This window comes from Narcine bancroftii, chromosome 4 (assembly GCF_036971445.1).
Source record: "Narcine bancroftii isolate sNarBan1 chromosome 4, sNarBan1.hap1, whole genome shotgun sequence".
Lineage (NCBI taxonomy): Eukaryota > Metazoa > Chordata > Chondrichthyes > Torpediniformes > Narcinidae > Narcine > Narcine bancroftii.
This window is the reverse complement of record NC_091472.1, coordinates 315,082,440-315,109,180: the sequence shown is the minus strand read 5'-3', so window position 1 is coordinate 315,109,180 and position 26,741 is coordinate 315,082,440. Positions and strand designations below refer to the sequence as shown.

The 26,741-nt window shown below is 47.6% G+C and overlaps 1 protein-coding gene across 1 annotated transcript; it reads right to left on the bottom strand.

Moving 5' to 3' along the window:
- Nucleotides 1-1,872: 1,872 nt before the first annotated feature.
- Nucleotides 1,873-23,442, bottom strand: LOC138762284 (gap junction gamma-1 protein-like). Its single transcript, XM_069935991.1, has 3 exons — nucleotides 23,237-23,442; nucleotides 13,468-14,577; nucleotides 1,873-5,800 (listed from the first exon to the last, which is right to left on the bottom strand). Exons 2-3 carry the CDS (start codon nucleotides 14,570-14,572, stop codon nucleotides 5,787-5,789), a joined length of 1,119 nt encoding a protein of 372 aa, XP_069792092.1. The 5' UTR covers nucleotides 14,573-14,577; nucleotides 23,237-23,442; the 3' UTR covers nucleotides 1,873-5,786.
- Nucleotides 23,443-26,741: the final 3,299 nt, after the last annotated feature.

The following is a 26,741-nucleotide window of genomic DNA, read 5'->3' as shown; positions in this document are numbered from 1 at the left end:
TGGGAGAGATCTAATATTAAATGGGAAGCGGATATTGGTTTTATTTTTTCTGAAGAGGATTGATCCTCTTCTTTCTGAAGAGGATTATGATCGTGTAACTAGATTGATAAATGCACATTATGCAATGATTAATTACAATTTTTAACATCAATTATATTTGATACCTGAAAAAAAATTTTTAAATATGGTTTTAATGAATCAGATTTGTGTTTTAGATGTGGTGATACGGTTGGAACTTTTTTTCATGCTGTTTGGTCATGTATACATATACAATCCTTTTGGAAGAAAATTCAATCGTTTTTAGAATATCTGTATAAGATTTAAAAAGTTTTAGATCCAACAGCATTTTTATTGGGTAGTTTGAAAGGCTTGGGATTAGATAAGTTCCAGCTTGCTTTTGTATATTTAGCTTTATCCGTAGTGAAAAAATGAATTGTTACTACGTCGAAAGATACAAATATGATCGATATTAATAGATGGGATAATGAGATGAAATATTGTTTAATAATGGAAAAAATTACATTTCACGTGATTATAATTTTTTATTAATAAGTGGCTGTTATACTTGGAATATTTACATTTAAATTTATATTGATTAGATTTTAATATGTATATTTAACTATTTTTAATACTTTTTTTTATGGCTCTTTAAGAGTTGGCTGAAGGGGTTCTTTTCTTTTCTTCTATATATATAAAAAAACATTCATGTTCATGTTTAATTGCTGTATATGTCATATTATTTGTTTTTTGAACAAATAAATAAAGTTTTTAAAAAAACCTTTCTCCGTCCACACTTCTAAACAGTGTCATCTGCAAACTTGCTGATCCAATTTACATTATCATCCAGATCATTGATTTAGACAACAATGGTCCCAGCCCCGATCCTGCAGGCACACCACTAGTCACAGGTCTCTCAGTGATGACCTTATCAAGGTCTATTAAACCATGTGTAGTGTGAAGATGAATGGTCAGTGTTTTCCACAGGGTAAGGGTCTGAAACGAGAAGGCAATGATTTAAAACCAAGATATGGGAGCAGAAATAGGCTATTCAGCCCATCAAGCCTACCCCCACTCAATGAGCTGATCCAATCTCCCACTCAGTCCCACTGGTGGACCTTCTCCCATACATAACCTTTGATGCTCTGGCTAATCAAGATCCTGCCAACCTCTGCCTGAAATGCGCCCAATGACCCGGTCTCCACAGCCTCCTGCGGCAACAAATTCCAGATTCAACACCCTCTGGCTGAAGAGATTCCTCTGCATCTCTGTTCTAAGTGATTGCCCTACAATCCTGAAGTTGTGTCCTCTTGTCCTAGACTCTCCCACTGTGGGGAAACCTTTCCACATCTGTCTAGGATTTCCAACATTCAAAATGTTTCAATAAGATCCCTCCTGTGGGGAAAGATTTAACAGGGTCTGGAGTGGGGTGTGTGGAATTCTGCAAATATAAACAGAGAGGTGTGTGTGTGGGTGGGGGTGTGAGTGTGTGCGCGCGCGCGCATGCACACGCTGACCTACAACTAGCTGTGACAGGTCCAGTGTTGGAGGGTGGCATTAAATAGAGTGGGTTCTCAACCAGCACAAAGGCAATGGGCTAAATGCGCTGTTGTCGTCTTGAATGATATAATGTTGGAGAGCCTGGTGCCATGTTTTATTACAGCACCAGGGACCTGCGATTGAACTCGCCGCCTTCTGTAAGGAGTCTACGTTCTCCTCCCTGTGACCGCATGGGTTGCCCTCCACAGGCTCCGGTTTCCTCCCTCATTCTAAGGATGCACGAGAATAGGATAATTTGTGCATATGAGCTGGTGGATCTGAACCTTGCAAACTTACAAATGACAGGTGCGGCTGACAGAGAGAGAACACAGTGAATCAAAGCCAGGGTCTCATTTAATTTCTCTACAAAAACTAAAATACCACAGTAAAAGACTTGACAAACACAAGAACACTGCCAGCGGTAGGGGTAAAGGCCTTACCTCCCTAGTGTGGAGAGTCTTCAACCTTCATAAGCACTGGCAGGTACCAGAGCAAACGTCCATGAAATTATAAAAAAGTGTATGCCAAATCTGTTGCGAAATGTAGTGGACTTAAACATTTGAAATGTATAAAAGCTACAGAGAATCCCTTTAGAAAGACATCCCTAAACCCAATGAAAGCCATTCACCAAAATAACCCTTTCAAAATCTAGTACTACCAGTGGATCAAAAATCAACACAATTTTACCTAAAATATATATAAGGAGTAAACCACAAACTTATCTTTGGTAACTGCACCTTACGAAGGTGGATGGGTGAGTGGGAGAGATGAACGCGTTGACCCTTGTTCATGGTCAATGGAGTTGCTGGCCAATGCCACTTGCCCAATCATTCCTTCTCTCCTGCAACATACAAAGCAATGCTCCCAGCCAGAGATAGGGAGAGCACCAGAGAACACCACAGAGAGAACGAGTCCAGGGGAAAGCCACAGGAAAACTGCTCCCCCTAATGCCGGCGGACACTGGGCAGTAGGTGTGGGTGACTGTGGGAAATGTTTCAGGGAGATCAAAATGTATACGGAGTTGTGAGGGGAAGGGGAAATCTTAGGTGGTTTGAGTTGGGATGGGATGGATGGCAGTTTGTGTTCCAGGAAGATGGCAGTGGTCGCAATACAAACCATTGGTGGGGGTGGGGAGCGGGTTGCTGGGTGAATCTTGGATTGGATGAAGGAGTTCTATTGTGGGAAGGGGGTTGGGTTATGATTGAACCTCAGAATGGAGCTGGGTGTCCTGGATGAAAGAGGTGCTCTGTGATGAGTAAGGGATGTGGGTGGGAAGGGAATTATTACTGACAGATTTTGCTTGAGAAAAATTGTCATTCCCCCAGTTCCTTTGGAGTTCTGAAACCGTGCACATAACGAGTCAATGAGGGACGATTAAAACAGTGGTTTTCAAACTTTTTATTTCCACCCTCACACCACCTTGAGCAATCCCTTACTCATCACAGAGCATCAATGGCATAGGGAATTGAGGAGTGCAGTGGAACAAAGAGGTTTAGGAATTCTGGTACATAATTACTTGAAAGTGGAGACAAATGTGGATATGGCGGTGAAGGTGGCATTTAATATGTTGGCATTTAGTATATTGAATACAGGAGTTGGGGTGGCATGTTGAAGTTGTATAAGGCATTGGTGAGGCAAAATTTGGTATATTATGTGCAATTTTGGTCACTGAATTACAGGAAGGATATAAACAGTATAGAGAGAGAGAGAGCAGAGGAGATTTATGAGAATGTTGCCGGGGTATCAGGGTTTGAGTTACTGGGACAGGTTGAGCAGGCTGGGACTTCACTCCTTGGAGCGTAGAACATCGAGGGGTGATTTGATAGAGGCCTCTAAAATTATGAGGGAGACAGGTTTTTTCCATTGAGAGTGTGGGAGATTCAACCAAGAGGGCATGGATTGAGTTTGAAGGGGGGAAATATGAGGGGGAATTTCTTCACTCAGAGGGCGGTGGGAGTGTGGAATGAGATTCTGGAGGAAGTGGTAGATGTAGGCTCGGTTTTAATCTTTAAGGAAAAGTTTGATAGGTAAATGGACGAGAGAAGTGTGGAGGGTTATGTGCCGGGTACAGGTCAATGGGACAAGGTGGGATAAGGTGTGTGGCACGATCTAGAAGGGCCGAACTGGCCTGTTTCTGTGCTGTAATTGTTATATGGTGTGGAGAATTAGTGGGTCACAAAGGACGAACTCATCGAGTCCCAGTCCAGCAGTGCCATGTGTGGCTCCAAGACTGGTTTCCATCAAGGAGAGAATTAGAACCGTGGCGAGTAAGACACAGGACAGTGGATAGGATTGCTTGTGGCCGTGGGGGTGGAGGGGCACTGCAGTTGGGGGGGGGGGGTATTGGCGAGGAAGTGGCATCACAGAGGCAGAGTGCTTTCTGTTTTTATTTCAGATTTTCAGCATCTGCATTGTGTTTCCAAGATCGGGCTGAGGTCTTCCTCCTTAAATATGAGCACTACAGCACAGTACAGGCCCTTCAGCCCTCAATGTTATGCCCAAAATAAACCTGAACCCCCCCCGCCTCAAAACTTTCCTTTCAGTCCGTCTGAAATCCTCTTAAATGCCGTTCCTTTTGACAGTAGGTGTTTGGTAGAGGGAGAAGGGGAGAGAAAAGCCAAAAACTGGGGAATACTTTCCAAATTAAAAAATGTACAAGGCACAGGAATGGATCGACTCTGAGAGACAGTAAACAACCTCTCCAGTGTTCGGAGAACGTGAGGGAAATCCAACAGACAGCAGTTGTAATAACTGGCGAGAAATAGACTGTACAAGTCCTCTCTACCCTCTCTCTTCACCAGCCCTCAAAGAAAAGGTCCTTTAACCAAAATCTACCCTGAGAGGTAAAGGAATTGATGTGGGTCGGCACAACATCGTGGGCCGAAAGGCCTGTACTGCGCTGTAAAGTTCTGTGAATGTTGTCACTTTACATAATGAAGATCACTAATCCCCCTCTCTTGATGAATTACAATGAGCTAAGACCTCCCTTTCCCACAATTTAAGGGGCAAGACGGTTGGTGACCCCTCCCTCATCTCCACATGGGCCTTTGGCAAGGTCTATGTCTCCCTCAGCTGTGCGGGTGCCCTGAAGAGGTATTAACGTCAAACCAGTCCATGCCCAGCATCGTGAAAGTAGCCGGCCCCATTGTTTAAATTGTGCCTCTGCACTTTACGAAGATTGACTTTCAGAGACCACAGAAAAAGGCCCTTCGACCCACTGAAGCTGTACTGACTCCCAAGCACCCATTGGTGCTAACCCCGCTCATATTCCCATCGACACTCCCCCTCAGATTCTACCCCACTCGGGGCAATTTACAAGCGGCCAATTTCCTCCCACGTCCTTGGGACCTGGGATGAGACGGGAGCTCCCAAGGTCACAGGTGGAACACGCAAACTCCGCACAAGCAGTGCCCAAGGCCAGGATTGAACCCATGTCCTTAGAGCTGTGAGGCAGGGGCTGTATCTGCTGCACCATGGGGCATTAGACGAATAAACGATCCAGTCGAGGTGTTTTAGGTTCGAGGTGGGAGATGCAAGGAGGAAGAACTGTACAGATCTGTGGGACTCAACTCAGTGATATCAAGTTGCCCAGGAGGAAGCTGAAAATTTCTTCCAAAGCACCAGCTTTCAAAAGCAAAGTCAACATTAAAATCACCATACTCTTCAACACCCAAAATTCTGGAATGTTCTACAGTTGTAAACAACAGATTGAAAAAAAATTACAATTAACCCTGTGGTTAAATAGACATTTTCGTCGACATAAAAAAAATTAAAATGCTAAAAAACCTTCTGGTCTACTGGCAATTACCCATAAAGCCAAGGGGGTCAGTAATGAAGGCAGTTGATTGGCCAGGATACTTTAGTTACCCCAGTAAAACTTACCAAGGACCCCCTTGGCCTCTCAGTAATTTGTGGATGACAAGAATCCCAATTCGGAATCGGAACACAAGCTCCAAAAAAAGCAAGGTTGGTCTCAAGGGTCACGTTTTGTGCACGGAATGTTCCAGAATATAAAAGCACCTTAATAGTACAAGTGAACTGTCACATTACTGATCTGAACCATACCATCAGATCGGGTCTTCCAATTGCCCACCCACCATCCAGTGGTTTTATTTAAAGATTAGTGTCCTTATAGTGCCAAGGAGGTCAAGATGAAATGCAAGTCTTTCCAGTTGAGGTCCCTTTGATTGGTTTGGAAGAGTTCGGACTCTCTCCAAACCTCACGGTCGCAGAGCCGGTTCCTGCCAGATTCAGCCTCGCAAACCTGCAGGGGATGGAGAGCAGAGAGAAGGGTTCCAGGTTGAGTTGGTTTCACCAAGACATAGCAACGGAAGGTGGCTTGTTTAGCATAACCATGTTACAGCGCCAGGCCACCTGGTTTCAAGTCTGGCATGGTACTGTGAGGAGTTTGCACGTTCTCCCAGTGTCTACGTGGGTTTCTTCCAGGGGCTCCGGCTTTCTCCCACATTCCAAAGACGCGCGGGGTCGGGAGGTTAATTGGTGGGGTGGGTGGCTTGGGGTCATGGGCCAGAAGGGATCGATTACCTTGCTGTACAGGGATACCTTGTGTAACACGGTTAATATGTTCCAAAAATATTCAGTTATGGACAAGCGCCCGATTCAAAGTATTATTACAATGCAGTTTAATGTAGTAAAAGGGATATAGAAAACTGAAAGATGATAAAGATCTTTATTGGCAATAAGGGAACATTGTTTATTTAAGAAAATAATATGGTAGAAGATCTTGCCAAACAGCTTTCACATTGCTTACACTCACTCCAGGGCATGAATCACTGATGTTTTCCACTGCATTCTTGATGTTATAACCTTTCCAAAACTGTGTTAAAGTTATGGGACTTTCTCCCGTTGTAGTTTTAATGGCTTGGTAACGTAATATTAATAAAATTTAACTATTTTTGATTATTACTATGTTAAAATTATAAACTGCATTATATCAAAACCTGCGCTGATCGAAACAGTGTTATATAAGTTATCCCTGTATTGTGAAGTAAATTACAGAATAACATTTTAGCATTCAGTTCCTTGTGACTGTAACACAGGAGTCCAAGTGGCCCATTCAGCCCCTTGTTGACGAGGACAAACGGTCAAGGAAGCACCTCAAATTTCTCAGAAGACTCAAAGTTCAGCATGTCACCAAACCCATCCCCCTACCCTCCACCATCCCTCAAAAACTTCGAGAGGAGACTTGCTGGGGGCACCGGGGCATGGGACGGGAGCTGCTCTGCTTGAAGTCAGGAGGTGGTGGGCGCAGCTCAGAACATCACGCAAAAGCCCCTCCCTCCCACCGCCCGGGAACGGCAGCCGACCCAGTGGGGGACCCATCACACCCCGGACACACTCTCCTTCCCACTCCTCTAACTCTGATTAGACCAAACTTGGAATATTGTTTACGGTTCTGGTCGCCTGATCACAGAAAGGACACGGAAGCTATGGAGAGGGTGCAGAAGAGATTTACCAGGATGTTGCCCTGGACTGGAGAATGTGTCTTATGAGGCCAGGTTAGCAGAGCTGGGACTTTTCTCTTTGGAGCAAAGAAGGAAGAGAGGAGACAATAGAGGTCTATAAGATTCTGAGAGGCATAGATAGGGTGGACAGCCAGCACCTGTTTCCCAGGGCAGGAATGGCAGATACCAGAGGACATGAGTACAAAGTGAAGGAAGGAAGGTTTAGGGGAGACATTGGGGGTAAGTTCTTTTCACAGAGAGTTGTGGGGGCCTTACCAGGGGATGGTAGTGGAAGCTGGAACATTCAGGGCATTTAAGAGACTCTTAGACAGGCTCATGGATGGAAGAAAAATAGAGGGTTACAGGTGTGAGGGAAAGGGTTAGATTGTTGAACAGGTTTCTATGGGTCAGCACAACATCGTGGGCCAAAGGGCCTGTACTATGCTGTAATGCTCTCATTGGGGAAATGGCTCAAGAGTGTGAAGGTGCGCACCAGCAGGCTAAAATTCAGTTTCTTCCTCACAGCCGTCAGGCTCCTGCATGAACCCCATAACAGCGCTCCCACACTGCCCTTGCTTGGTGCCAACTGACCTTCCTTTTCATTGTCACCCCGCCCTCTGTAAATTGTGCTCTTTACACGGTTGTGTGAATGTCAGGGATAACCAATTAGACTGCTCACAGAAGGACCCTCACCACTGTACAAGTGAGCACATAGATGGGGAGGGAAGGTATGGTATGGATCTGATGGACCTCCTTGTTTTCTCCACATTTCTATGATCCCATGACTCAGGGCCTGTTGGTGCAACTGACTCAAAACGTCTCAACCGAATCGAACCAGCCGTGGTCTGTTTTTCATAAAATTAGGAGGGACAACTGATAGGGTGGATAGTTTGTTTCACAGGGTAAAACTAGAGGGCTGAGGTTTAAGGTGAGAGGGGAAAGATTGAAAAGGAACACACAGGGGCAATTCTTTCACAAAAAGGGGCTTCACAACTAGCATAGCGGTTAGAGTGCCAGTGACCCAGGTTCAGATCCCTGTGTTTGCGTGGGCTTCCCCCAGGCGCTCCAGTTTCCTCCCACCCTCCAAAACATACAGGGTTGGAGGTTAATTCGGGTGAAGTTGGGCGGCACGGGTTTCAATGGCCAGAATCGGCTTTCACCTTGCTGAAAATAAATAAATAATATGGAACTAAACTGTTTAAAATGCATTGCAAAACGGTCACAGACCAATGGTTCTCAACCTTTTTCTTTCCACTCACATCCCACTTTAAGTAATCCCCATGCTATCAGTGCTTGTGATTAGTAAGGGATTGCTTAAGATGGGATGTGGGCGGTAAGGGCAGGTTGAGAATCACTGCTCCGGACGGACCCAATTGTTACTGAAATATTTGGTTTGTGAAAAATTGCCATTGGCCCATTTCCTTTGTAGTTCTGAAACCCTGCACATAACGAGTCAATTAGGGACAATTAAAACAGTGGTTTTCAAACTTTTTCTTTCCACCCACATCCCACCTTAAGCAATCCCTTACTAATCACACAGCACCGATGGCATCGGGATTACTTAAGGTGGTATGGGAGTGAATGGAAAGAAAAAGGTTGCAAACCACTGGGTTAAGAGAGATTTTTCTTTGGCGATAACATGGCCTTCGACCCACAACCCCGCACTGCCCAATTACACCCATGTGACCAATGAATCTACTAATCCCGAATGTCTTTGGAATGTGGGAGGAAACCAGAGCACCCGGAGGAAACCCACGCAGGTCATGGAGAGAACATACAAATTCCTTGCAGCCCGCGTGGTATTCCAACCCAGGTTTCTGGCTTTGTAATAACGTTGCACTAACCGCTAGGCTAATGGCCAAATGCAGGCAAATGGGATTCGCTTGGATAGGCACCTTGATTGGCCTGGATGAAAAGATGAAATGGGAGCAGGAGTCAGACATCTGGCGCATCGAGCCTTCTCCACTGGTCAATAACCAGGCATGGACAGCCCCATTTATACGCCCATACCCAACAATCCTTAATTCCCCAGACTGGAGGGTGCCTGGAATGCATCGCTGGGGGTGATGGTGGAGGCTGTTATAATAAGGACATTTAAAAGACTCTTAGACAGGCTCACAGATGTAAGAAAAATCGAGGGTTATTTCCAACCGTGTCCTCATGCACAGCCAAACTGAGGCTACCTATAAATTGAAGGAAGACACCTAATATTCCATCTGGTCACTCTCCAACCATTAACCCCCTTCCCCGAGTCTCTCGCTTTCCCTATCCCTCGGTTTCCATTACCTCCAGCTCCCCACCCCCTTCCACCTGCATTCTGAGAGCTACCTCCTACCCCATCACTTCTCAGCTCCACCCACCTATGCCCACTGTGACTTCTAGCCTGTGCTCCTCTCCCTCTCCTTCCCCTCACCTGTTTACTTTTTCTTATAACTGACAAAAGGCCTGAAACTCTGGTCACCCTTCACTTCCGACAGATACAGTGTTACCTGCTGAGTTTCTCCAGCCTGGCTGTGTGTTGCACTCAGCCATCTGCAGACCTTGTTGCTCAATTCTAAAGTCTCTCTCCGACGTGTGACATGGAACTGCTCTGGGTGTCGTGGAGTCACGGAAACAGGCCCTTCAGCCCAACGTCCATGCCGGCCAAGTTGTCTCTGTGTGAACACTCCGTTTTAGAGAGTGTGATCCCTTTGGTGCCTCCACTCCCTGTGTTAAATCAATCAATTCCGTTCACACTCAACAAAGTTTAAATCGGAGGAGTCACGTGATGGAGTAGTGGCCGGACGGTGAACTCCAGCCCTCTCCAGAAAAGTCGGGAAAAACAAAGGAAAACACAAAGGCACAGAAATAAAAGTTACAGAAAAGTGAGTATAAAGGTGGAAAGAAGATGGCGACAAAAAAAGAAAAATCGAAAGCAACGGTAAGAAGAGAGGAAGAGAAGACAAAGGAGGAAAAAGGTGAAGGCCTTACCTGTCCGAAGAGGCCCGCTGCGGAGAGAGAAACCCGCTCCCTCAGGTCGGTAAATAATGGACTACAAAAATGGCTCGCAGAGCCGAGTAAAAGTGCGCAACCGCGCATGCGCGAAGTATCGCACATGCGCGATGCGAATGAAAAAAAACACACCGACGGGAGGGGGGACCAGCTGGGGAGTCGATCTCCACAGCCGGCAACGACAGCTGCAGAACACCTGCAGCAAGAAGAGACCACAGAAGACAATGGAAACAAGAAAGAAGAGGAGGAAAGGGCAACAAAGAAACAACAGATGGCCAACCCAGAGGAAGAAGAAGAGGAAGAATATGGTGAAATAGATGAAGGGAAAGGCAAGGTAAAGGATATACTTGCTCTTATTAAAGGATACATGGAGTCATTTAAAGAATGGCAAACACAGGAATTTAAGGATTTAAGAAAAAGAATAAACCACACAGAAGAGAAAATAAATAAAATGGAGATGACCTTAACAGAAATGGGAAAGAAAATGGACAAGATGGAAGAACGGGCAGTAGCAGCAGAAATGGAGGTAGAAGACTTAAAAAAGAAATTGGAGGAATCTAATAAAAAAACTAAAGAGACACAAGAACTACTAGCTCAAAAAATAGATACAATGGAAAACCATAACAGAAGAAATAACATAAAGATAGTGGGCCTTAAGGAAGATGAAGAAGGCAAGAATATGAGGGAGTTTATAAAAGAGTGGATCCCTAAGACCCTAGGATGTCCAGAACTACAGCAAGAAATGGAAATAGAAAGGGCACATAGAGTATTGGCCTCTAAACCACAACCACAACAAAAACCAAGATCTATTGTAGTAAAATTCCTAAGATATACTACAAGAGAAAAGGTACTGGAGAAGACAATGGAAAAAGTAAGAGAGGGCAACAAACCACTGGAGTATAAAGGGCAAAAAATCTTCATTTATCCAGATATAAGTTTTGAACTCCTAAAGAAGAGAAAAGAGTTCAATACAGCAAAGGCGATTTTATGGAAGAAAGGGTATAAATTTATACTAAAGCATCCAGCGGTATTGAAAATATTTATTCCAGGACAACAAAACAGACTATTCTCGGATCCAGAAGAAGCACGAAAATTTGCAGAACAATTACAAAAATAGACTGAGGGAGGAAGACGGGTAATGAGAGTTAAGATGATCACAATTGATATGTATGTGGGTAAAGACAAAAATAGACTGAGGGAGGAAGACGGGTAATGAGAGTTAAAATGATCACGATTGATATGTATGTGGGTAAAGACAAAAATAGACTGAGGGATGAAGACGGGTAATGAGAGTAAAAATGATCACGATTGATATGTATGCAGGTAAAGAGGTATAAGAGTGAATAAAGACAATGAGCATACATGAATGTAGCTGTACTTAGAGGAAAATATAGATAGTATAGACAAGAATTAATAAGGGAAGGTAATGGAATAGAGAGAATAAGGAGGGAATTAAAAGAGTGACCTTTGTGACATATGAAAAGTGAAATCTTTTCTGGGGGAGGCGGGGTGGGGGGAAATAGCGGTCACTGCAAAATCAGTTGACGCTTGCGAGTGGATTCGCAAATCCAAATGGAGAGGGGAGATGTGGTTGTCCGACAAGGGATAAAGGACAACTCAGGAGGTGAAGGGGAGATTGGGGATAAATAAGATAGAAATAGGAGAATAAGGAAAATGTTGGATGTTGTAGGAATGTTGTCTTATAAAGAGTTGAAAATAAGAAAACAGAAATGGAAAAGGAGGAAAGGTAATGATGGAAAAACGGAAAGAGAAGATAAACAAAATATAAAAGGGCTACGCTGAACTATATGTCTTTAAATATTAATGGAATACATAACCAAATTAAAAGGAAGAAACTACTAAATTTAAATGAATAAATGTATTCCATTAGAAAAAATAACATATAGGTTAAGAAATAATATTGAAATATTCGAACAAGTATAGGAGCCTTACATTAAATACAATAGCGAAAACCTACCGGGGACAAACATTACCTAAGTTGATGGAAGGAGAAGGAAAGAAAAGAATGGACTCAGTAGAATTTCTGGTGTAATTTTGTTGAATGACAACATTGTCTGACTGGCTTAATGCAACCTAGATTGTATACCTAAAATGGATGAGAGGGGGGGGGGGTGGGGGGGTGGTTTGGGAGGAAAGGGGGGGGGGAGAAAAAGTCACTGTTTTTGTGTGAAAAAGAAATAGTGTATATCATGGCTAATTTGATTTATGGTGTGAAAAAAAAATAATTTAAAAAAAATTTAAATCATCGTTTTAAATTTAAATTTTTTAGATATACAACACGGCAACAGGTCGTTTCGGCCCACAAGCCTGTTCTATCCAATTTACACTCAATTAACCTAAACCCCTGGTATGATTTGGAGGGTGGGAGGAAACCAGAGACCCAGGGGAAAACCCACGCAGACACAGGGAGAACCTACGAACTCCTTACAGGCAATGTGGGATTCAAACCCAGGTCCCACTCGCTGGTGCTGTAAAGGCACTGGGCTAACCGCTACACCAAAAAACGTAGTAATTAATAATTATACTTGTTGCAAATAATCTCCGTTAACTAGTTAGTCAGTTAAACAAGTAGTTAATCATATTAAAACATGCTGATAGTTTGATTGGCCATGAGAGGCTGCGGCAAAATGATCTTGAAACAATTTCAAGTTTACACTGGCACAAACCTTCAGTCCGCACATACTTTTGTCACAGGAAAAGCATTTGTACAATAAAATTTTTGTGCACGCTGACGACTAAAACATTGCTCACAACCCCAGCATGGGTTTCCATGCAGCCATCCCCTGCTCAACCACGGATTTAAAAACACAACGCTGGAAAAACTCAGCAGGTTAAGCAGTATCCTTAATGCAGCCCAATGTTTTGGGCCTGAGCAAAATGTCGGCAGGTGCCCGAACAAAATGAGGGGGGGGGGTGGAAACGAGGGGCAGGAGGAGAGACATGGTCCCACAGGCAGGAGGAGAGACATGGTCCCACAGGCAGGAGGTAGCAGGTGGATAAGGGAGAGAGGGCACAACTGGAAACGGGGGGGGGGGGGGGGGGGGATGGGAGATGGTTCTGTGAATGGAGTGGGAAGGGGGTGGAGAGTTGGAGGAGAGAAGACAGGGGGAGGATGTGAAGTGTGAACATAATGGAATGCTGGTTATCTTTACTATATAAAGTATGCGTTTTGACCTGTTGAGTTTTTCCAGGGCCGTGTCAGTCATGGTGTCTGAAGACTTCAATGTTTTAGATCCATGGTTTAAAGTAAAATTCCCATTATCTGGAATGTAAGCGACCAGCAAAATAAATCCCAGAAAACAAATAGGAAAAAAATATGAAAGTTTAAAATTGGCACCCCCTAGCAGTTGGTTCATCCATCCATGCAACATGCAATATCAAGCAACCGGCAAATTCACTTATCCAGCATCTACCAATCTCCATCGGTGCCAGATACCAGGGGGATTTGCTGTACCTGCTTTCTCAGAACAGGCGCCCTCTTTCTCCTGAGCAAAATTGAGGCGGTTCTGCTCGGCCGCAGTCCCATTGGACTCGGGGCTACTGCTCCTGAGGTGTCTGGGGACGTCTCCGTACACCCGAAAGGCCATGTTCAGCTGCTCCTGGGCCATCTTGAGGTGCTGGGCCATGTCGGACATCTCATAGCTCCCTGGTCCAATGCTGTTCACCGTCTGGCGGTACGCTTCGTTACTGCTGCCCACCTTGCCATGATCTTTGCGCAGCACTGAGTGGTAGCCTGGCGGGCCGTACGACCTGCACTTGGGGGAGCGCATGGCCAAGCGCCGACCCCTCAGGCCGTCCCTGATGCCCCCGCAACCCAGGTGGACGAGCTCACAGATGTTCAGCAAGAGGCAGAGGCCACTCACCACGTACATGACCAGAAGGAAGATGGTCTTCTCGGTGGGGCGGGACACAAAGCAGTCCACCGTGTACGGGCAAGGTAACTGATTGCAGACAAAGCCAGGGAGGACCTTCAGCCCATACAGGAAGTACTGGCCCACCAGGAAGCCAACCTCGAAGAGCATCCTCATCAGGACATGAAGCACGTACACCTTCATCAGGCCGTCTTCTTTGATGCGTTTCCGGCCGTCATGCTGTTTCCTCTTGGCCGCCCCCTCCTCTGACTTGGGCTCGGACTCGATCTCCTCGCAGACCATGGGGTCCTCCTCCTGGTCACCCTCCGCCTCCTCGTAGTCCCGGGCCACCGAGCGGTGCACGATGGGCATCTTCTTCTTGGGTTTATGGAGCTGGCCCTCCATCCGCGTGATGCGGTGCATGGCGAAGCCGAGGTAGATGACAGACGGCACAGAGATGGTGATGATCTGGAAGACCCAGAACCGGACATGGGACAGGGGTGCAAAAGAGTCATAGCACACGTTCTCACACCCCGGCTGGAGGGTGTTGCACACAAACTTGCTCTGCTCGTCGTGGTAGATGGCTTCCCCACCCACTGCCGTCAGCACAATGCGGAAGACCACCAGGACTGTCAGCCACACCTTGCCCACGAAGGTGGAGTGGTTGTTGATCTCCTCGAGGAGGCGGGTCAGGAAACTCCAGCTCATCCTGGCTGCACAGGGGATGTGGGGTGAGAAGCAGGTACAATTTAAATGTTATTTTGTGTAATATTACATCCGCTTAATTATATGACTATAAAAGCATCTGGAATCTTGTACAACAGAGAACACACTACTGGCCCTTTGGCCTTCGATGTTCTGCTGCCCATATATTCCTTTAAAAAAATACTCAACCCTCCCTTCACCGTAACCCTCTTTTTTTTCTTCCATCCAAGTGTCTGTCTAGAGTCTCTTAATCTTCCAGCCTCCCCCACCATCCTTGGCAACACATTCCAGGCCCCCACAACTCTCTGTTTCTTAAAAACTTACCCCTGACGTCTCCCCTAAACGTCCCTCCCTTCACTTTGCTGATGTGCTGGCCATCCACCCTTTCTGTGCCTCTCAGAATCTTGTCGACCTCTATCGTCTCCTCTCATCCTTCTATACTCCAAAGAGAAAAGTCCCAGCTCTGCTAACCTTGCCTCACCAATCCAGAAAACATCCTGCTAAGTCTCCTCTGCCCCCTCTCCACAGCTTCCGCATCCTTCCTGTAATGAGGTGACCAGAACTGAACAAATACTCCAAGTGTGGTCTCACCAGAGATTTGTAGAGCTGCAACATGGCCTCTCTACTCCTGAACTCAATCCCCCATAAATGTATCCCAACATCCCATAGGCCTCCTTAACTATCCTATCAACCCGTGCGTCGACCTTGAGGGATGTATAGATCTGGACCCCAAGGTCTCTCTGTTCAATCTCAAAAGAAGGCTCGCCAGCAGCTATACTTTATGTGGTGTTTGAGGAGATTTATTACGTCACCGAAGACTCTCATAAACTTCTACAGGTGCACTGTGGAGAGCATTCTGAGTGGTTGCATCACTGCCTGGTATGGAGTAACCAATTCTCAGGACAGTAACTTTGGCTTGTGACATCACAGGCACCAGAGTTCACTCCATCAAGGACATCTGCATGAGGCAAGGTCTTAAGAAACCAGCCTCCATCCTCATAGACCTCTACCATCCAGGCTATGCCCTCTTCACTTTGCTACCAACAGGAAAGAGGTACAGGAGGTTGAAGATGAGCCCTCAGTTGCACAAGGACAGCCTCTTCCCTGCTGCCATCAGATTGGAGATTGGTAGATGCTGGATAAGTGAATTTGCCGGTTGCTTGATATTGCATGTTGCATGTATGTTTGCAATGTGACGCTGCCTCAAAATACTGAATTTCATGATTTGTTCATGACCATAAATTCTAATTCTGACTCTTTTAAGTAACCGACCATTAACCCTATACATCCTTCTGGTTTGCCCTTCCAAAATGTATCACCTCACACTTATCCAGATTGAACTCCATCTGCCACTTTTCTGCCCCACTCTGCATCCTGTCTATATCCTCTTGTAACCTTTGACAACCTTCAGCTCCATCCACAACTCCTCCAACCTTTGTATCATCTGCAATTCCTTCCACCACTTCATCCAGGTCATTTACAAAAATCACAAAGAGCAGGGGTCCCAGAACAGATCCTTGTGATACTCCCACTAATCACTGACCTCCAGCAGAATACTTTCCACTACTACTCTCTGCTTTCTACGTGACAATAAAAGATTCTTGAATCTTATGTGTGGGATGTCTTGCTGGACTGTTGACAATACAGACTTTAACACTGCGTCTTGGCACATATAAAATTAACGTCAACTTAATCTGAAACAGATTGAGGGAGTGGACTTGCAGGCTAGAAATGTATCATGTTTGGGAGGACTCCATTGTCTGACATTGTTCGATGGTCCCACTAATAGTTTTAAAGCTCTGAAAAAGGCCCTTCAGCCCAACTGGTCCATGCCCACCAAGTTGACATCTGAGGTGATCCCATTTGCCTCCAATTGACCCATGTCCCTCCAAACTTTTCCTGTCCATGTACCTGTCTATGTTGCTAGATTTACCTGTACGTTGCGAACGGGGGGAGGAAACCGGAGCCTCCAGACAAAGCCCACTCAGATACAAGAACATACCAACTCCTTACAGATAGCACCGGATTCAAACCTTGGCCCCGATCGCTGGCACTGAAATGGCATTAGGCTAACCGCTATTCCATCCGTGCATGCCTGAGCACGACAGATGCATGACAGCATTTTTATTTTTCTTCAAAACTGCTTGTTTTGCTCAATGAAGTCACTGTATAGAACACAGAACATGACAGCAATGTGCAAGCCCTTTAGCTTTCCATATTGTGCTGAACCATATATTCCCTAAAAAAAAACTGAACCCTCCCTAACCCATAACCCTCAATTGTTCTTCCATCCATATGTCTGTCTAAGAGTCTCTTAAATGTCCCCAATGTTCCAGCCTCCACCACCAGCCCCGGCAAGGCATTTCAGGCCCCCACAACTTTACCCCTGATGTCTCCTCTAAACTTCACTTTGTGCAGATGTCCCTGGTGTTTGTTGATCCTGCCCTGGAAAACAGGTGTTGGCCGTCCACCCTATTGATGCCTCTCATAACCTTGTAGACCTCTATCAAGTCTCTTCTCATCCTTCTACGCTCCAAAGTGAAAAGTCCCAGCTCTGATAACCTTGCCTCATAAGACACGTTCTCCAATCAAGGCATCAACCTCGTAAATCTCCTCTGCCCCCTCTCCATGCCTTCCACATCCTTCCTGTAATGAGGTGACCAGAATTGAACACAATACTCCAAATGTGGTCTCACCAGAGATTTGTAGAGTTGCAACATGTCCTCTCGACTCCTGAACTCAATCCCCCGACTAATGAAGCCCAGCATCCCATAGGCCTTCTTAACTATCCTATCAACCTTGAGGGATGGATGGATTTTGACACCAAGGTCCCTCTGTTCATCCACACTCTTAAGTAATCGACCATTAACCCTGTACTCAGCCTTCTGGTTTGTCCTTCCAAAATGCATCACCTCACACTTATCCAGATTGAACTCCATCTGCCACTTTTCTGCCCAACTCTGCATCCTGTCTATATCCTCCTGTAACCTTCAACAACCTTCAGCTCCATCCACAACTCCTCCAACCTTTGTGTCATCCGCAAACTTACTGACCCATCCTTCACCTCTTTGTACAGGTCATTTAAGAGCAGGGGTCCACTAGTCACTGACCTCCAGGCAGATCCTTCCACTACTACCCTCTGCTTTCTACATGCAAGCCAGTTTTGCTATTGAATAAACTATCAAAATTTGCCTATTCATATCTTCTTCATTCCTCCTGAAATATTGTATTTTAACTGTACAAATATTTTAAAATCATTTACTTGTTGATTTGACAGAGACCCAAGGTTTCATCCATCAAACAGCTTGCGGGAAGATTTTCCCACACAATTTACAGTGGCCAATTTACCCACTGACCTATGAGCCTTTGAGACTTGGGAGGGGACCGAAGCACCCTGTGGTGGGGGGGGGGAGAACCGTGCAAACTCCGCAGACAGCGGTGGGGACTGGGACTGAACCCACATCTCCGGGCGAGTGGCTGCACTACTTAGCTGAGGTCTAAGTGTGAACCCTCCCCTATTTCTCCGGTCCTCAGTGCAAATACATTCAGACATGCATATAGACACAACACATGTTCAGACACACGATACACATGCAGGGTAACACTTAAATAAGTTGGGTCTTTATTCTTTGGAGCATAGAAGGTTGAGAGGGGATCTGATTGAGGTATTTAAAATTATTAGGGGTATAGATAGAGTGGATGTGGTGAGGGGTTTTTCCTTTAAGAAAGGGGGAAATACAAATGAGAGGACATGAGAGTTAAGGGGCAAGTTTATAGGAAACATGAGGGGGACTTCTTTACTCAGAGAGTGGTGGGTGTGTGGAACGAGCTTCTGGATGAAGTGGCGGAGGCAGGCTCAATATTAGCATTTAAGAAGTTGGATACATATATGGACGGGAAAGGAATGGAGGTTACAGGTTGATGTAGGTCAGTGGGGTCAGGTGGGAGAAAATGTTCGGCATGGACTAGTAGGGCCAGGTTGGCCGGTTTCTATGCTGTGATTGTTGTATGGTTATATATAAAACAGCATTATTAAATAGTAGAGTCTTGGAGGATTAGTATAAGCAGTCTTACACCTTGACCTTGGAAACGGCATTCCTCAATCTCCTACACACCTGGATGAAGGTCCATATGAATTGGTGTCTCCTTACAACTCAAGCCCTCAGTCACAGTAACATCCTTGTGAATTTTTCTGCTCCCTTTCCAACTTTTGGGGAGGATGTGTAATGAGAATTGGGAGTTTATTGTCATGTACATAAGTGGAAGGTACAGACGTACCAAATTTCTTCCTCGCAGGTACATATTGGGAGTGCTGTAATGGCAGAGCGGAGAGCAGAGACACACAACGCTGATCCAATGGGTTCATCCACCGAGAGACACAACGTTGATCCGACGGGTTCATCCACCGAGACACACAATGCTGATCCGATGGGTTCATCCACCGGGTCCTAATACCGACGGCTCCATACAGGCGTTGAGCGGCCTGTTAAGGAGCCAATCATGCTTCCAAGTAAAAATCCTGCAACCACAGGGTCTGGACCCAAAATGGTGACGCCCATGCTCGGTGGACAGCAAGGGTTGCAGGCTCCAGGGGAAGCAGTGGATCAGCGCAGGGCACCAGAAACAGGAAGAGCACTCCCCCCACCACCACACCCGCCTGATGAGAAGAAGCAGAGGAGACAACCTTGCAGGGCGGTGACCATGGCAGCGGACCAGCGAGGGGCTCAGTGGCTGAGGACCCTGCACAGGCTGTGGGCTGGTAGAGACTGGGTCATGGGAACCAGGGATTGGAACTGGGTTTTGAGAGGGTGCTGAGGGCAAGAAGGGCTCCCAAAAGGCACTAAAGGCTTCCTGATCTTGTCAGAGGTTTGGATCTGGAGCTCGGGTCAGCCGATGGATTGAACAGGAGTCTGTCTGTGCGGATGCAGAGGCTGCAGAAGTGGCTGGGGGGAAAATCCACGGACACTCAGTGACTCTGGAGGGACTCTCTTCTGCTTCTCTTTCTGTCGTACTGTAAGAAGCAGCAGGCAACAATCATGGCGACTCTGCCTTACGGCAGACAGAAGGCAATTTGGTGTAATATTACATGTTCTGTACTATTACATGACAATAAAAGAATCTTGAACACAACATACAGATGTACTTAAATTCTTCCTCATTGCAAGAGGCACCATCTGCAGAAGTATGTGTCAACATATCAAGTTCTATGATCAAACCTGAATCGAACTTCACCTTCGTGCAGTGCGGGCCGAACCATCCCTCCATTTCTGATTCAGGGGCACACAAAGAACACCCGCCCCCCACCCCATGACATTTCCTTTCAGTGAAGCGGGATTGTGTGAAAGCACACATGCCTTTACCCCGTCAGGCAAACACAAGCAGAAGAGCCAACTCGCCAGGTGCCTGAATACATGCTGCAGGAAGGAGGGGCCGACAGCCAAGGCAATGCTCACTCACCAGCTCCAGAGCCTGCTCACTGCACAAAGTCTGTCCTCCTGCATCAACGTCTCCCTTCGACGCCCAGCTCTACAGCATGTCTCCCCCCACCACTGTGGCCAGGGTGCTGTTACAAAACTCCACTAATCGCCCCTTTCGGAGACTTCAGTGAATTTTCTGATGATGACATTTTCTCTTTGATCTGTTGCAACAATAACTTTCTGTTGGAACACACACTCCACTCGCACGTGCACTCCCTCGCGCACGCTCCCTCTCGCACGCTCCCTCTCGCACGCTCCCTCTCGCACGCTCCCTCTCGCACGCTCCCTCTCGCACGCTCCCTCTCGCACGCTCCCTCTCGCACGCTCACACGCTCGCTCACACGCTCGCTCACACGCTCGCTCACACGCGCACTCACACGCGCACTCACACGCGCACTCACACGCGCACACACACGCTCGCTCGCTCACACACGCTCGCTCACACACACGCTCGCTCACACACACGCTCGCTCACACACACGCTCGCTCACGCACACGCTCGCTCACGCACACGCTCGCTCACGCACACGCTCGCTCACGCACGCTCGCTCACGCACGCTCGCTCACGCACGCACGCTCACGCACGCTCGCTCACGCACGCACGCTCACGCACGCTCGCTCACAGGCTCGCTCACTCACAGGCTCGCTCGCTCACAGGCTCGCTCACACACGCTCGCTCTCACACGCTCGCTCACACACGCTCGCTCACACACGCTCGCTCACACACGCTCGCTCACACACGCTCGCTCACACACGCTCGCTCACACACGCTCGCTCACACACGCTCGCTCACACACGCTCGCTCACACACGCTCGCTCACACACGCTCGCTCACACACGCTCGCTCACACACGCTCGCTCACACACGCTCGCTCACACACGCTCGCTCACACACGCTCGCTCACACACGCTCGCTCACACACGCTCGCTCACACACGCTCGCTCACACACGCTCGCTCACACACGCTCGCTCACACACGCTCGCTCACACACGCTCGCTCACACACGCTCGCTCACACACGCTCGCTCACACACGCTCGCTCACTCACGCTCGCTCACTCACGCTCGCTCACTCACACACGCTCACTCACACACGCTCACTCACGCTCACTCACGCTCGCTCACTCACACACGCTCACTCACACACGCTCACTCACACACGCTCACTCACACACGCTCACTCACACGCTCACTCACACGCTCACTCACACACACGCTCACTCACTCACACGCTCACTCACACACGCTCACTCACACACGCTCACTCACTCACACGCTCACTCACTCACACGCTCACTCACTCACACGCTCACTCACTCACACGCTCACTCACACACGCTCACTCACACACGCTCACTCACACACGCTCACTCACACACGCTCACTCACACACGCTCACTCACACACGCTCACTCACACACGCTCACTCACACACGCTCACTCACACACGCTCACTCACACACGCTCACTCACACACGCTCACTCACACACGCTCACTCACACACGCTCACTCACACACGCTCACTCACACACGCTCACTCACACACGCTCACTCACACACGCTCACTCACACACGCTCACTCACACACGCTCACTCACACACGCTCACTCACACACGCTCACTCACACACGCTCACTCACACACGCTCACTCACACACGCTCACTCACACACGCTCACTCACACACGCTCACTCACACACGCTCACTCACACACGCTCACTCACACACGCTCACTCACACACGCTCACTCACACACGCTCACTCACACACGCTCACTCACACACGCTCACTCACACACGCTCACTCACACACGCTCACTCACACACGCTCACTCACACACGCTCACTCACACACGCTCACTCACACACGCTCACTCACACACGCTCACTCACACACGCTCACTCACACACGCTCACTCACACACGCTCACTCACACACGCTCACTCACACACGCTCACTCACACACGCTCACTCACACACGCTCACTCACGCTCACTCACACACGCTCACTCACACGCTCACTCACACGCTCACTCACACGCTCACTCACACGCTCACTCACACGCTCACTCACACGCTCACTCACACGCTCACTCACACGCTCACTCACACGCTCACTCACACGCTCACTCACACGCTCACTCACACGCTCACTCACACGCTCACTCACACGCTCACTCACACGCTCACTCACACGCTCACTCACACGCTCACTCACTCACGCTTACTCACTCACGCACACTCACTCACGCACACTCACTCACGCACACTCACTCACGCACACTCACTCACGCACACTCACTCACGCACACTCACTCACGCACACTCACTCACGCACTCGCACTCGTGCCTCGCACTCGCGCACACTCATACTCACGCACTCTCACACTCATGCATTCTCACACTCACGCATTCTCACACTCACGCATTCTCACACTCACGCACACTCATACACTCACATATACACACTCATATATACACACATACACACACAATAAAAAAGAAAGACAGAGAGTGAGCCACGCACACCGATACAGAGAGAGGGAAGAGATAGAGAGAGTGAGAGAGAGGGAGACAGAGATAGAGACAGAGAGAAAAAGAGAAAGTGAGAGAGAGAAAGTGAGGGGATGAAGAGGGAGAGAGACAAAGAAAAAGATACACACAGACAGAGACAGAGACAGAGAGAAAATGCGTATAACAGTTTCTGAACGTAGGGTAAATCAGTGCCACAGAAAATGTTAAAAATGTATATTTCAAAATCTGAAGGGACGGATCAATTCTATAGTGTTCTATTCCTCCATCCCCTGGAGGTCATCCAGTTTCCGGTTATCCATTCCTTCACTCAGTCGCTCCTGACAGCAGCGAGTTAAACATCCTCCACACTCTCTAGGGGGGAAAAAACCTTCTCCTGAATTCCCAGCAACCGTCTTCAATCTGAAGCCCTTTTTCCTTTGCTCTCTCTCTCTCTCTCTCTCTCTCTCTCCCCCCACGCCCCCCCCCCCACATGCTGACTGCAAACTTAACAGCGTCAGTAAAAATCTCCCAAAAGACCCTGAGCTGCCAACACATGCAGATAGATCCTTGTCAGCCATGACTTTGTCCCTCGTGGGAATGTTTCCCCCACCACCCCCAATCAGAAGTCATTCCACACCAGAATCCCCACACAGTGGGAGGACTCTCCCAACCTACCTTAAAGTATGAACAAAAGTAGCGCTTGTACAATCCCTTCGAAATTCAGTTCCTTGTCATGTAAGAAAGAGGGGGGAAAAAAACAATTAGGTTCAAACGTTACGAAGCCCTCTCTTGGCGAGTCACTCAACAAGACTGAACTGAGCCCAGAAAAAAAGATTTAAAAATGTAGCTCCTCCCTTCAAACCATGAGTAAACCAAGAAAAACATCCCATCTGCAAACATGAAGGCACTGACACAGTCTGTCTGTGACTTCTTGCCCATAGTTGTCCAAACTTGTCTGTGACTGAATGTACTCCATTTCCAAGATAGGTGGAGGAGGGAACGTTGAGACTTAAGATGAGAATGTGCCCAAATGAAATACAATGTTGGAAAGTGCCCGGCCGTGTAGAATTAGTTAAAAGGGCCGATTGCAGCTTTCGCGCCTGGCAGTCGAGAGACTGGTCCCTTGCACTGGCCATCACGCTTGTGCGGGACCCAGGCGCCGAGGTCAGGGCACCGTGCCATCGGAGTGCCAGCCCGGGCGGGATTGGGCTGGTGTTCCCACCACAGCTCGCTGCCATGCAGGAGGCCACCTGGGGTGACGGCCGGAGTCACTCCTCAGGTCCACGAGGTCGCCGGCAATTTTTGTGGGCCAGTCCGCGTCTCCATGCACAAGCTGCTACAGGGCTATTGTTTGGACAGGGAGATCATTCAAAAATCGGAGGTGCAAAGGGACTTGGAAGTCCTGAAGGTGGACCTCCAGGTTGAGTCAGTGGTGAAGAAGGTGAATGCAATGTTGGCGTCATATCGAGAGGGATAGGATACAAGAGCAGGGATGTGGTGTTGAGGCTTTATAAGAAACTGGTGAGGCCTCACTTGGAGTACGGGGTACAGTTTTGGGCTCCTTATTTAAGAAAGGATGTGGTGGCATTGGAGAGGGTTCAGAGAAGATTCACAAGAATGATTCCTGGAATGAAGGGATTAGTGTATGAGGGACGTTTGACGGCTCTTGGACTGGACTCCTTGGAGTTCAGGAGAATTGGGGGGGGGGGGGTTTCACAGAAGCATTTTGAATGTTGAAAGGCCTGGAGAGAGTAGATGTGGTAAAGTTGTTTCTCGTCATTGTGGGGAGTCAAGAGCAAGAGGGCACAACTTCAGGATTGAAGGGCACCCATTTAAAACAGAGATGGGGAGGAATTTCTTTAGCCAGAGGACGGTGAACCTCTGGAATTTGCTACCAAGGGCGGCTGTGGAGGCCAGGTCAATGGGTGTATTTAAGGCAGAGATTGATTGGATGGAAAAAGGTGGGAGAGGTGGAGAGGGTTGGAGGGAGGGGGAGGAGGGGAGGGAATATTGGAGAGGGGAAAGAGGGGGAAAGGAGGAAGTGAGGGGGGTGAGGGAAAAGGAAAGAAGGGGAAGAGGAAAGGGGGAGGGGAGGAGAGAGAGAGGGAGAAAGGGAGAAAACATTTGGATGGGGATGTAGGGGAAATGGGTTAAAGAGAACAGTTGAGTTGGGAGCTGGTTTAGAAGAGATGGGCACAGTGGAACTGGATAAACATGGGGGTTACCCAGGATTGGGAGGATCAGTGTTCAAAGAGATATCGCCACAATGCTGTGGGTAGTGCCATTGCATTACAGCTCCAGAGATGGATCCCACCTCTGGTGCTCTCCGTACAGAGTTTGCACGTTCTTCCTGTGACCCCGTGCATTTTCCACTGGAGGCTCCGGTTTCCCATCCACCGCAACCCAAAGGCCTGCGGGGCAGATGGCGAATGGGCTGCTATAAATTAGCCCCAATGAAGGGGTGGATCGGGCGGGGGGGGGGGGTAGGGGAGGGAACGTGGGTAAGAGTAAAATAAGAGTAAAACACAAAAGTCTGCAGTAAAGTGGTTGAAGTAAAACGCTGGAGAAAGTCAGCAGGTCAAACAGTTGCAAAGATGAAGATACATCACCAACGTTTCAGGCCTCAGGCCTTCATCAAGCTGAGCAATATGTAGGGAGGCACCCGAACAAAATGGTGAGGAGGAGGAGCATGGTCCCACAGGGGAGGAGGTCATAGGTAGATAAGGGAGGGAGGGCACAGCACCAAACAGGGGGAGGGAGGACGGTTCTGTGAATGGAGAAGGAAGGGGGTGGAGAGCTGGAGGAACAGAGACAGAGGGATGGGGGAGAGAGGGAGATGGAGGACTGGGCTAGCAGAAACAGGTGGCTCTGGTTTGGGAAAGTAAAGCGCAAGATTGGTGTAGGAAAGGATGCTTCATGTTCTGCACAGAGTTACTGGGGTGAAGGGTCAGTTTCTGTGTAATCACTTTAACATTTAAAAAATTTTATAAACAGCGCGTAAGAAGCTGATTCCATCATTTGAACCCATGCAGCCCAATTACACCCCAATCATCCTACAGCCCTGTACGTTTTGAAGGGTGGGAGGAAACTGGAGCCCCCAGGGAAAACCCATGCAGGCAAGAGGATAATGTAGAAACTCCTTACAGAGAGCGCGGGATTCGAACCTGGGTCACTGTAATAGTGCCGCGCTAACCTCATGCAGCCCAAACTATTGTTTGCAGCCAGGGTAGAACTCAGGATCAGGGTGCCAATCCTGGACGTACGCTGGGGTGAAAGTGGAGACGTCTGGGTACAGAGAATGATCAATTTACGGATCGTTACAATGAACGGAGCGATTTTACCGTTCCATGGGAAGTCTTGAACCTGGTGCACGGTCTGAAAAGTCGAGCCAAGTCACTCTCACAGTAGGGACTGAGACATAAATGTAGATGGTGCATAGAATCATAGAATAAAAATGCAGGGAAGGCCATTCAGCCCTTCAATCCTGCTCCATCAAGCCATATAATCGTGGCTGATCATGTGACGACCTCAGTATCCTACTCCTTCTACCCCTCTATACCCTTTGATCACTCTAAGAAACACCTCCACTTCCCTGTTCAATTTATCTAATGATATGTCAGCGATTTTGTGTGGCAGGGTTCCACAATTTCACAACTCCCTGAGTGAAATTTGCAGAGGTTGCATCACGGTCTGGTACGGGGACACCAATACCCTGAGCGTAAAGCCCCGTAAAAAGGCATTGGACACGGCCCAGGACATCACAGGTAACCCCCTCCCCACCATTCAGAACATCTATGGGAACGTTGCTGTCGGAGGACAGCAGCAAACACCCATCCCACCCAGCAAACGCTCTGTTCTCGATGCCGCCATCAGGAAAGAGGTCTGGATGCCACAAGACTCGCACCCACCAGGTTCAGGAACAAGTTGCTCCCCCTCCACCATCAGACTCCTCAACCACAAACTCAATCAGGGACTCGTTTAAGGACTCTCACTTGTCCACTTAATTGATTTTATCTGTTTGTTTACCTCTCTTTATTTGTTTACATGTTTACGCTGGGTAGTTTTTTTGACTACCAGTAAGTGGTGATTCTGCCTGACCCACAGGAAAAGAATCTTAGGGTTGTATGTGATACCATATATGTACTCCGGCGATAAATTTGAAATTGACAAAATTTGGAAG

What these genes read in the sequence shown, in the direction of transcription:
- LOC138762284 (XM_069935991.1), bottom strand. Translation starts at nt 14,572, where the DNA reads ATGAGCTGGAGTTTCCTGACCCGCCTCCTCGAGGAGATCAACAACCAC.